Source organism: Microtus pennsylvanicus, chromosome X (genome assembly GCF_037038515.1).
Source record: "Microtus pennsylvanicus isolate mMicPen1 chromosome X, mMicPen1.hap1, whole genome shotgun sequence".
Taxonomy (NCBI): domain Eukaryota; kingdom Metazoa; phylum Chordata; class Mammalia; order Rodentia; family Cricetidae; genus Microtus; species Microtus pennsylvanicus.
This window is the reverse complement of record NC_134601.1, coordinates 143,850,478-143,861,747: the sequence shown is the minus strand read 5'-3', so window position 1 is coordinate 143,861,747 and position 11,270 is coordinate 143,850,478. Positions and strand designations below refer to the sequence as shown.

Here is an 11,270-nt window from a genome sequence, read left to right as displayed (position 1 = left end):
CATCTATCTTTTAAACATTCATTCTCTGGGAATTTCATGTGACACATTTTGAACATATTTACCTTTTCACCCAACTCCTCCCATAACTCCCTTCACTATCTTCTCATTCCTTCTCATGAGATTTGTTTTTCTTCCATCAAGTACAGTTTGTGTTGCTAGCTAGTTTGGAAGTGTGGCCTGTCAGAGCCTATGGTCAACCTACCAAGGGTCATGTCATTAAAGAATCCTGATTCTCTCTCTCTCAGCCGTCATTAAATGCCAGGAGCGTCTTAGCTAGTGGTGGGATTTTTGTGCCTCCTTTCCCCTTCTGTGCTGTGATTTGTTTTTTTTTTTTGTTTTCTTTTTTGGATTTTTCGAGACAGGGTTTCTCCGTAGTTTTTGGTTCCTGTCCTGGAACTAGCTCTTGTAGACCAGGCTGGCCTCAAACTCACAGAGATCCGCCTGCCTCTGCCTCCCGATTCAAGGCGTGCACCACCACCGCCCGGCTGTGCTGTGATTTTTTTTATCTGACTGGAGCTTGCACAAGTCTTGTGCATGGAGTTACAATCACTCTAAGTTCACGTGTACAACTGCCTGTTTGTATCCAGAATATAGTTCCCTTGATGTGATCCACCACCTCTGGATCTTTCCGAGTCCTATTCCAAGAAGATCCCTGAGCTTTGTAGGGATTAGTGTGATGCAGATGTCCCATTTAGGGCCGAGAACTCACCAGTCTATACTCTGCACATTAATTGCCATCAACTGCAAAGGAGGTGCTTTTCAAAGATATATTTTCTAGAGTGGGTTTTAAAAAAGATTTATTTATTATATATACAGTGCTCTGCCTGCATGTATGCCTGCAGACCAGAAGAGGGCCCCAGATCTCATTATAGATGGTTGTGGGTCACCATGTGGTTCCTGGGAATTGAACTCAGATCTTCTGGAAGAGCAGTCAATGCTCTTAACCTCTGAGCCATCTCTCCAGTACTACAATGGGTTTTGAAGGCATCTTGATTCTAGAGCTTGGAGAACTAACAGTATGAAATGAGCTTCTCAAATTTTAATGTGCATCAAAATCACCTTCCCTTTTATATAGAAAACTTAAATATATCTTTTATGAGGAAAACAAAGTTTAGACATGAATTATCCAACATGAAGTAATTTTATTATTGTTGTCATTTCTGCTTGTTTCCAATGCTCCAAGTGTTCTTACTGTGCTTGCGGAACCTTTACAAGTGGAAATAAACATCATGTTATATCTTTTAAAACTAACTTGCAGAATCTTTAGAAGTGGAAATAAACATCATGTTATATCTTTTAAAACTAACTTGCAGAACCTTTAGAAGTGGAAATAAACACCATATTATATCTTTTAAAACTAACTTGCACTTTCAGTATTTGTTTTATGAGCTAGGAAAGGAGTATAAAAACTGGTAAATTTGACAATTAAAACTATCATCTACTTTTCTAAATCTGAAAGAAAGTTTATGACAATTCTTTATTTTTTGAGAGGCTCTCACTATGTAGCCCAGGCTTGCCTGGGACTCAATGCATAACCTACGCTGGCCTTGAATTTCCAAGTGCTGGGATTATAACTCTATATGCTACACACAGCTTTTTTTTTTAATATGGAAGAGAAAGATGCCTAATCTTAGCAAATAGTCGCTCATACTAAAATGTAACTTATTTTACCGAAGAAAACATTATGATAGAAATTCCTTATATTAAAATATGTTGCTTCCTTTTCATTTTTTCAGAGTACCTTGCATATATAAACATGCACATATATACATCAAACATATATACACTCACTCAGCATACAGTTCGTTTCTCATTAATATGACACATAGATTAGACCACTTTATTTTGTTTTTAAAATTAAAAATTGTGTAACAAAACACCCAAAAGGAAAATAAAAACTGTATCAAATTTTGGTACATGTATAAAAAATATAGAAGTACTCTTCAAAAAGTTAGTGTTGAACCATTTTAATTTTAACATTTATTGCAAAGCACATTTTATAAACACTAAATTTACATATAAAAGCTACACATATACAGACCCAAAAGAAAAATAGCAGTACTATTAATGCAAGTAAACTGATAAGATGTTTAAACAAATATGACAATAAAATCATTTTCATTGCTATTTATTTTTCATAAATTTAAAAACTACTCAGAAATGAAATGTATTTAGTATATCATGAATACTATCAAAGTTTAGAATTACAGAAACAACACAGAACTACTTATTTTAAAAATCTTTCAAATATTCAATAGCCAACTGACAATTATCAATGTCAGTAAATAGTCAACATCAGTGAAAGTTCCTATCTAACTGAATAGAAAATTTTAGGCTTTGGTTAACAGGCTAAATTTGGTGGAAAAATCTTAATGTCTCCTTTACATTATATTCCTGAGTTTTTGCACAACGTTACAGATAAGATAAAAACTTAAGGTATAGCTTTGTATAACGCTGCATTTTAGTTCTGAAAAAACAAGTATTGAGATTATTTTAAATGTGAATAATAACATTTAATAACCAAGACAGAAAAGAATGCATTTACTTTAGCTTAGCTCAGGGAAATGTTAATGCCTCTAACCACAATTTGTAAAGATCATTTGTAAAATATGACAGAAATTCTATTATACCTGCCAGAAGTTTTTATTTGTACCTCATGAGATCATATTGACTTTGTAGAACACAATGCTTTTATAAAAAAAAAATGCTCAAATGATGACAGTCAGCACAAGGCTAGGCACAGGGTAGGTGTTCCATATTATTAATTTAGCATAACAAAGTATTATTTCTACACATTAACAGTTCAACAGGTAGTTATAAGTTGATTTAAAGCATTTTAAACATGAAAAATACAGTTTTAGTAACAACCATAAGAGGAATTTTTACAAGTGGCCATTTTCAGTCTTAGTTTTATAAAAATAGAGTTTCAGATTCCTTTAAATAGGCCTAAGAAAGCTGCCCCTGTTTGCTGTAAATGTGATAAGAGCAACCTATTAACACCTTCAGAACTGATTAGAGCAGTTTCCCTTGAAAACAATTCCCACACCTCCTGGAAAATTACTATCATTAAATGGATTTGAGAAATAATGATTTCAGGTTACCAACATTTTTATCATACTTGAACATTACTTTACATGAGTAAAAACATGTATGGAGATCTGGAATAACCTGCCTAGCTTATCATCAGACCTTACCCAAAAGTATTTCTTATCTAAAAGTCACAGATTTTGCTCTAGGTCTCTTGCTAGTCACAAGAGCTATCAGACAGTGATCACTTCTGTCAAATCTGCTGGTGATTGCTGTTCTATAGTTTTATATTGCATAGGCTTTTTCTTACTAGGAAACAGAAGAATCATCTGGCAGTTGTATTTTAAAAAGAGCAATACAACTTATGAAGAAGTTAGTTCTTAAAATGGCAATGTCAGCATCAGTAAGAAGTATTTGCAAAGCTGATTACCAAATATCTTAGTTTTTTTCTTTCTTTTAAAATAGGATCTCACTATGTTGTCAAGGATAGTTTTGAACTCCCGAGCTCCAGAGCTTCTTCCACTTTAGCATCCCAAGTAGCCTGGGACTACACATTCAGCTTTCAAATTCCTATTTTTTTAAAAAAATTTTCAATTTACAAAATAGTATGTCAACTCCATGTACAAAATCTCATTAGCCATATAATGCAAGAAGAAAATAATTATTTAACTGGATATGCATTTAAAAAGTACATAAGTTTATTTAATTATTACCTAGTAACAAATTCCTCTAAATAAAAAGAGAAAATAAGTAACAAAATACAATATCAAATGAATGCCATAGAGCACTAAGGAAAGTTTAAATTATCAAAGATTTGAAAGAATTTTTAATTAGTATTAAAATTGTTAACCGGTAGCAACTTCTGTTTTCTAATAAGAGTATTATATAAAAAAAAACCTGAAAGCTCATTGAAGGGGTTAAATAGTTTATAAGATGACTAAAATTACTTAATTTAAATGAACTATTTTAGATCTTCAAGTAAATGATATGGTATTCAAAGAATTATTTAAAAATAGCCTTTAACAATTTTAGAATTAGTAAAAATTACTAATGGCTTAAGACTAATATACATAAGTATTTTATCAAACTCTCTATATAAAGATTAGAAAGGGCTTAATACCACAGTCTGCTTCAAATCGCCATCTGTATCTCAGCAAAGTTATAGAAGCTGTCAACATCTCCAGATGCTGTCTCCTTCTTTTCTGATACAAACATCTATTTAAAATACAAAACAAACACAAGATTAGTTCTGTGGCCCTTAAATACCAAAGGCCACATATTTATAGAACAAAGTCATAAGCTTAGGGTTTTCTTTTTAAGATTTATTTAATTATTGTGTATACAGTGTTTGGCCTCCTTGTATGCCTGCAGGCCAGAAGAGGGCACCAGGTCTCACTATAGATGGTTGTGAGCCACCATGTGGTTGCTGGGAATTGAACTCAGGACCTCTGGAAGATCAGCCAGTGCTCTTAACCTCTGAGCCATCTCTCCAGCCCAAGCTTAGGGTTTTATCTTTAAGAAGTTTTTAGATTTACTTTTTAAATGTATGAATGTTTTGCCTGCATGTATGTATGTGTACCATTTACATGCTTGGTTTCTTCAGAGGTCAGAAGAGGATATTGGACCTCTGAAGCTGGAGTTACATATGGTTGTGAGCCTATGGGTTAAAGAATATACTATAGATACAAGTACTATTTGGTTGTAAGGGAAAGGAGATAAAATGGAAAATTAGATTAAGATAAGTAAGATCTGTACCTTTGTCCCGTTGAATATCTCGTTTACGATAAGGTGACATCCTTCTACAGCACCATCTCCATTAAATTCCAGGGCAATCACAGGACCTAAAATGAACCCCAAGAAGTTTTTTCTCACCACGAATATAAATATATTGTAAAGCTTATTCTTGAATTTGTTTTAGATTTTTGACATAGTTCACTATGTAGCCCTGAAAGACACTATGTAGACTAGTCTGCCCTTGAGCTTTTCTCCATCCTTCTGCCTTTACAGGTATGTATTAAACCCAGCATTCATTTTTTGATTCTTCTCTGAGAAATTTCCAGTATCTTCATCAGGTGGGAAAGAAGAAGGATGGAGATAAAAAGGCACATCATTTTAACTTTTCCCTATCCCTATCATAAAACAAATAAGCACTGAGTCTCATCTTAGGATGCACAGCTCCCGTACTATTACACAACTGTATCACATTTTTAAAAATTATGTATGTGTGTGGGTATGCGTGCATGTGGAGTGCTGCAAGTGCCTTGTGGAGGACAGACGAGGTCATTGGACTCCCTGTAGCTAGAGTTTTGGACAGTTGTTCCTGAGCTTCCAGATTTGGGTCCTGGTATCTGAATTCCAGTCCTTTGCAAGAACAGCAAGCATTCTTTAACTGCTAAGCCATCTTTCCAACCCTTACTGTCACGCTTTCAACTGTTGAAAATTGTCTGGTTTCTTTGGTTTTTGTTTTTCTTTTTAAAACAAAACAAACAAAATAAAAGAATCTCCACTAATTTAGCAGTACAAAGACTAGTGGGCAAAATACCAAACAAGATAAAAACAATCCAAGTCAACACACAAGTCTTACCAGGCAGCCTGCCCTCCTTCCAGCTCCCCTACTTAACCAGCCAAGTTCTAGTCACCAACTATGGAAATAAATCAAAAGGGAATTGAGGCCAGGCACCAAAGCAATGCCTCTTTGAAAGAATTTTCCTTGAGTGTGTTTTAAAGTTACATTCTAAAAGTAAATATCAGGGCTGGAGAGATGGCTCAGTGGTTAAGAGCATTGCCTGCTCTTCCAAAGGTCCTGAGTTCAATTCCTGGCAACCACATAGTGGCTCACAACCATCTGTAGTGAGATCTGGTGCCCTCTTCTGGCCTGCAGACATGCACACAGACAGAATATTGTATACATAATAAATAAATAAATAAATAAATAAATTTTAAAAGTAAATATCAAACTTTTATTTTTAATCCTCTGAATAGAAAGATTTGTGCCTCCTTTCCCACCCATTAATTTGAATGCTTTTAAGACCCCCTCTGACTTACATTTTGAGTTAAACATTCATGATTTAATCTTTGGGAAACCTGGAATTTAGCATAGATTTGTTGGCGAGCATGACCAAAGCCAATCAGACCAAGAAAACGTGTGCTTCAATTAATGTGTATTCAGCTATCACTATATTCCAAACAGATCAGCATTTTATTTCCTATGGTGATGGAGAAGTTTTGACCTCAAGGAGTTTACAAATGTGTCTCAAAAACAGATATAAACTGATTAAACAAACAAAACAATAAAGAATAATGAGTACTACATCTGAAAAACCAAGGTAAACAAAATATGAATGCTAAGTTTAATGTAGTTCTGAGACCTGGACAAAGCACAAGAATGAGATAGATCTCATTATATTTGGCACTGAAATAACTGGAGGGTTGAAGTTTAATACAGAAACAAACAGGAAAGGCAAGTAATAAAACAGTCAACTGTACCCTCACACAGACCTAGTGAACAAGCTAAACTAGGAGTTTACAGCACATAGTATCTATAGATTATGATAAGTACTGAGTCAAAGAAGAGGCAACTGTTTACATTTTCTTACTCTTGGCAAAAAGGCTCTGTGGAAAATGTGGCTGATAAGAAGAGGAAAGAGAGGGTCATGTAGTAGCATGGATGCAGGTGAAAATTGTCTCAATGTACCCTTTTATATAACTTGATATTGGAAAGCATGTCAGTATTTCAAAGCCAAAAGTAAATGTGGGGGGAAAAGCAGTTCTAAAAGTTAAAAGCAAACTAAAATAAACGAGTCTATCAAGTTAGTGATATGACCATACAAAGACTTATTCTAAGCAACCTTAGAAGGCAATGCCTTGTCTGTATACCTTCAGTGGTATGTGGCCTAAGTATAAAAATATAGAAGGTGATCGAAAGCCAGTAAGCTAGGCCAATGTAGGCCTGAGGCAACGAACGCCACCTTGGGCCAGAGCAGGATTGAGGCAACAAATTCCACAGGAGTGAGATGGAACCAGCTACCTAGGCTGTAGTGAACCTGAGGAAGCAAGCTCCATGGGAGCAGGAGCTGTGAGCCAATCCAGGCCTGGGACACTGGTGGACCAGGATTGAACCAGGGTCCTGGTCCAGAGACAGTGAAGTCCACTGGAACAGGTACAGGAGAGTAACTGCTGAGTGAGTGAGCCAGAGTCAGAGACTATTGAGGGTCCAGATGTGAATTTGGGGCCTTCAAGGGAGTATACCTAAGCCAGGACCCCTGTGGGTCTGGACTTGAGTCTAGGACCTCTCAGGAACTAGGCCTGAGCCAGGACCTCTGACAGTCTGGGTGTGAATCTGGGACCTCCGAGAGGGGAAAGGCAGGAACCAGAGATCTCTGTGGGGCCAGGTGTGAGTCTGGGACCTCAGAGGGAGTAGGCCTGAGCCAGGTCCTCTATAGGTCCTGGCATTGGTCTGGGACATCGAAGGGAATAGGCAGTAACCTGGAACCTCTGTGGGTCCTAGAGTGAGTCTGGGACCTCTGAGGGAGTAAGCCTCTGCGGTTCTGGGGGCTCCTGAGCCTGGGAGCTCCAAGGCAGTAGATCAGAGCCAGAGACCTTTGCAGGACCAACTCCATGCCAAGGACCTTTGCAGGAGTGGATCCAGACCAGGGTTTACAGAAATAGGTCAAAGCCAGTAACCTAGGCCAAAGTAGGCCTGAGGCAACAAACTCCACCTTGGGCCAAGCAGGATTGAGGCAACAAATTCCACAGGAGTGGGACTGAACCTCTCTTAAGATTGGAGGGTGTGTGGGGGAGGGGGTAAGGAGGAGGGTGTGTGGGGGAGTGGTAGGGAAGTGGGAGGAGGGGAGGAAGTGGAAATTTGGATTGATATTATTTTTTAAAGTAATAAAAATAATAAAAATTAACAAAAATACAGAATGAAATATTAACCAAATTAAAAAACAGTAACCTTATTAATTAATTAATTTCAGATAAAATTGATTTTAAAACAGGGAAGATAATCAGAGCTAGATGGCGTTATTATATAAGCAAGGGTTTTCCAAAGAAAAATCTATCAATTCTAATGCATATGCAATTAATAGACCTTCAAAGTACACAAGGTGAAGCCTCAATAATTAGAAAAGAGAAATACACAAATCCTCAGTGACACCTGTAGAGCTCAACATTTCTCTCATTAATATATCAAATAAGTAGGCAGAAAATAAAGGAGAGAGATGACTTGCACATTATCAATTAAGTTGGCATAATAGATATTTATATAGCATTTTACCAAGCAACAGATTTTACATTATTATCACATGAGCATGAAATATAAACAAAACAGACTGAAGCCTGTGTCATAAAACAAGTTTAACTAACTGTAGAAAACAGCAAGTTTGTCTTTTTTAGGGTATATACACTTGAGTATAAGTGACCATGGAAGTCACCAGAGGATGCACTGAGAGCTTGAGTATAGGCATTTCTGAGCCACCCAATATGGGGTACTGGGAATTGAACTCTGGTTCTCTGGAAGAGTAGCAAGTGATCCTAGTGACATCTCTCTAATCTCCAATTTTTTGTTTTTCATTTCTTTTTTTTTTTGAGACAGTATTCTAATAGGTAACCCAAGTTGATCTTGAACTAACATATAGCCTATGTTGGCCTGATACTCATGATCGTGTCTCAGGAATGTGCCACTATACTGGCTTTAAAAATACTTTTCACTAAATTAAATATTAAATTACTTTCTCTATAAAGGACCAGATAGAAAGTATTTTAGCCCTTGTGGACTATACATTGCCTGCCATGAAACAAATCTTTGGTTGTGGTTAAAAAAAAAATAAAACCCAGCAGAATAGATAGAAGAATGAATATGACCATAATCCCATAAAACTTCATTTTGTTTTGTTGGTTTTAGGAGACAGGGTTTCTCTGTAGCTTTGGAGCCTGTCCTGGAACTAGCTCCTGTAGACCAGACTGGCCCCAAACTCACCTAGATCCACTTTCTTCTACCTCCCAATTAAAGACATGTGCCACTACCACCCAGTCAAAAACTTCATTTTCTAATGCATGCTGTGGGCTGTATTTTGCCAAATCTTGAATTGAATAAATATGAAAATACAATGTGTTGAAAGTTGCATGATACAGCTAAAGTCATACGTATAGGGAAAAATCAGTATTAAATATATATGCAGTAGATCCTTATCTGTATACTTGTTAAAATTCTCCTGTAACTACCTCCACACTTAGGTGTGTACTACCCATCAATACTTGAGTCTACTTTTGTAGCTATTCTCAGACATGCTTGTTGTTCATGTTCCTAGCTAAGTGAAGTCCTCTTGTTTTAGTCGTCTTATATACGCAAATATCCTTTTCACCATCTGAATTGTGCCTTATTTTTCATATTTCTGAGATCCCTATTGATTGTGGTGTTGACACAGCCCCCAAACTTGGTGTCCACTGTACCTAACTGAGGAAGGCTAGTCTGTGCTTCATGAGAACATGTGTGTACATATGCTTCACGCAGGCATGCTGTTAGCTGTAGTTCTTAGATCAATGTCAAAAATCATACTTAAATCTGTAACTTATGCTCAAACTTTAAGAAACTAGAGAATGAACAAATCATACCTAATGTTAGTGAAAGTAAGGAAATAAGAAATACGAGAACAGAAACCTAATGGAATTGAAAAGAAAATTGAAATGCAAAGCACTTCTTTGAAACTCTCAGTAAAATTAGAAACATCACGTGAAAAGGTACTGAATGTCACTAATCAAGAAAATGCAAATCAAACTCATGATGAGATAGCAACTTCACATACATGTTAGGCTATTATCACACAGGGAAATGCATTGCTGAGGATGTGAAGCAAGAAGAACAAGAACCCTTGTGCATCGCTAGTGGGAATTTAAATTGTTATATATAGTCATTATGATAATACTTCTTCAAAAAAATTAATCCAGCAATCCCACTTCTGGGTATATATTAAAAAGAAATCAAATCACTACCCAGAAAGAATTCCTACGTTATTGAGGCATTATTCACCCTAACCAAGAAATGGAATCAAATTTAGGGGTCTTGTTGACAACTGGGTGGACAAAAAAAGTATGGTATGGACTACTCTTGGTGGCATATGTCTTTAATCCTAGAATGTGGAAGGCAGAGACAGGCAGATCTCTGTGAGTTCTGGGTCATCCAGGGTTATGTAATAAAGCCTTATCTCAAAAAAATCTCACTCTCCTCTCTCTCTCTGTATCTCTGTCTCTCTCTTTCTGTCTGTCTCTGTCTGTCTGTCTCTCTCTCTCTCTCTCTCTCTCTCTCTCTCTCTCTCTCACACACACACACACACACACACACACACACACACTCACGTCTATTCTGTCAAAAAAAGATCTTGCCATTTGCAACAACATGGGTGAGCCCAGGGCCGAGAGGCTGGAGAAAGTGCAAGATGCTGGTTACATCATATAAATTTGTGTAGTTATATGATTAGTATGTTGAGCTATCTCCTGTCTAAAATGCATGGGGTTTAATCTACAACACAACCCCCCAACACACATTTAAGATAAGTAAGTTCTTAGGATTTAATATATAGTATGATGGCTATAGTTAGTAATACCTTATTGTATACTGGAAAATTGCTGAGACTTTAAATGCTTTTATCACAAAACAACAATTATGGGCCATTGAGATGACTCAGTGGGTAAAGTTTGCTGCACAACACGGAAAACTGAGTTCAACCCTCAGAATCCAGTGAAAGCAGAAACAGAGAAGTAACTTAACAGAGTTGTCCTAACCTCCATAGTTGTGCACCCACAAACATACATATAATAATAAGAGATTTTAAACAAACAATTTCAAGACATAACTGTTTGTTGTAATCATTTATAATATATGGATAGGTCAGGTCACTAGATTATATACTTTAAAATGTAGTATCTGGCAATTATATATAAATAAATCTGAAAAAATTTAAAAAGTTACCAAACAAAATATAAATTTCTAGACTGATGGAAAAATGAGAATAAAAGCCTGACACCCTGCATTTGATCTGTGGGACCCACATGGTAGAAGAAGAGAATCAGCTCCTACAAGATGTAACCAGCATCTTGCACTTTCTCCAGCCTCTCGGCCCTGACTTCTACATTTGCCCTGTAACACAAATGTATCCCTACCCTGCCACAATGGAAGGTAAACACAGCAGATACCATTTCAACTTCACCTCTTCTACAAAACCTATAACCCTTTCTAACCTGAGAAA

General features: G+C 36.5%; 1 protein-coding gene across 2 annotated transcripts in view; it reads right to left on the bottom strand.

Moving 5' to 3' along the window:
* Positions 1-1,147: 1,147 nt before the first annotated feature.
* The window catches only part of Rp2 (RP2 activator of ARL3 GTPase), a 32,122-nt gene continuing 21,999 nt past the window's right edge, over positions 1,148-11,270 (bottom strand). The window contains exons 4-6 of one of the 2 annotated variants that reach the window (XM_075957788.1): positions 4,783-4,868; positions 4,148-4,242; positions 1,148-1,206 (exon numbers count right to left, since the gene is read on the bottom strand). In XM_075957788.1, the coding sequence (XP_075813903.1) occupies positions 4,159-4,242; positions 4,783-4,868 (170 nt within the window). In that variant the 3' untranslated portion in view covers positions 1,148-1,206; positions 4,148-4,158. Of the gene's footprint in view, positions 1,207-1,815; positions 3,598-4,147; positions 4,243-4,782; positions 4,869-11,270 lie in introns of those variants that run through there. The other variant, XM_075957787.1, reaches the window with a different exon arrangement.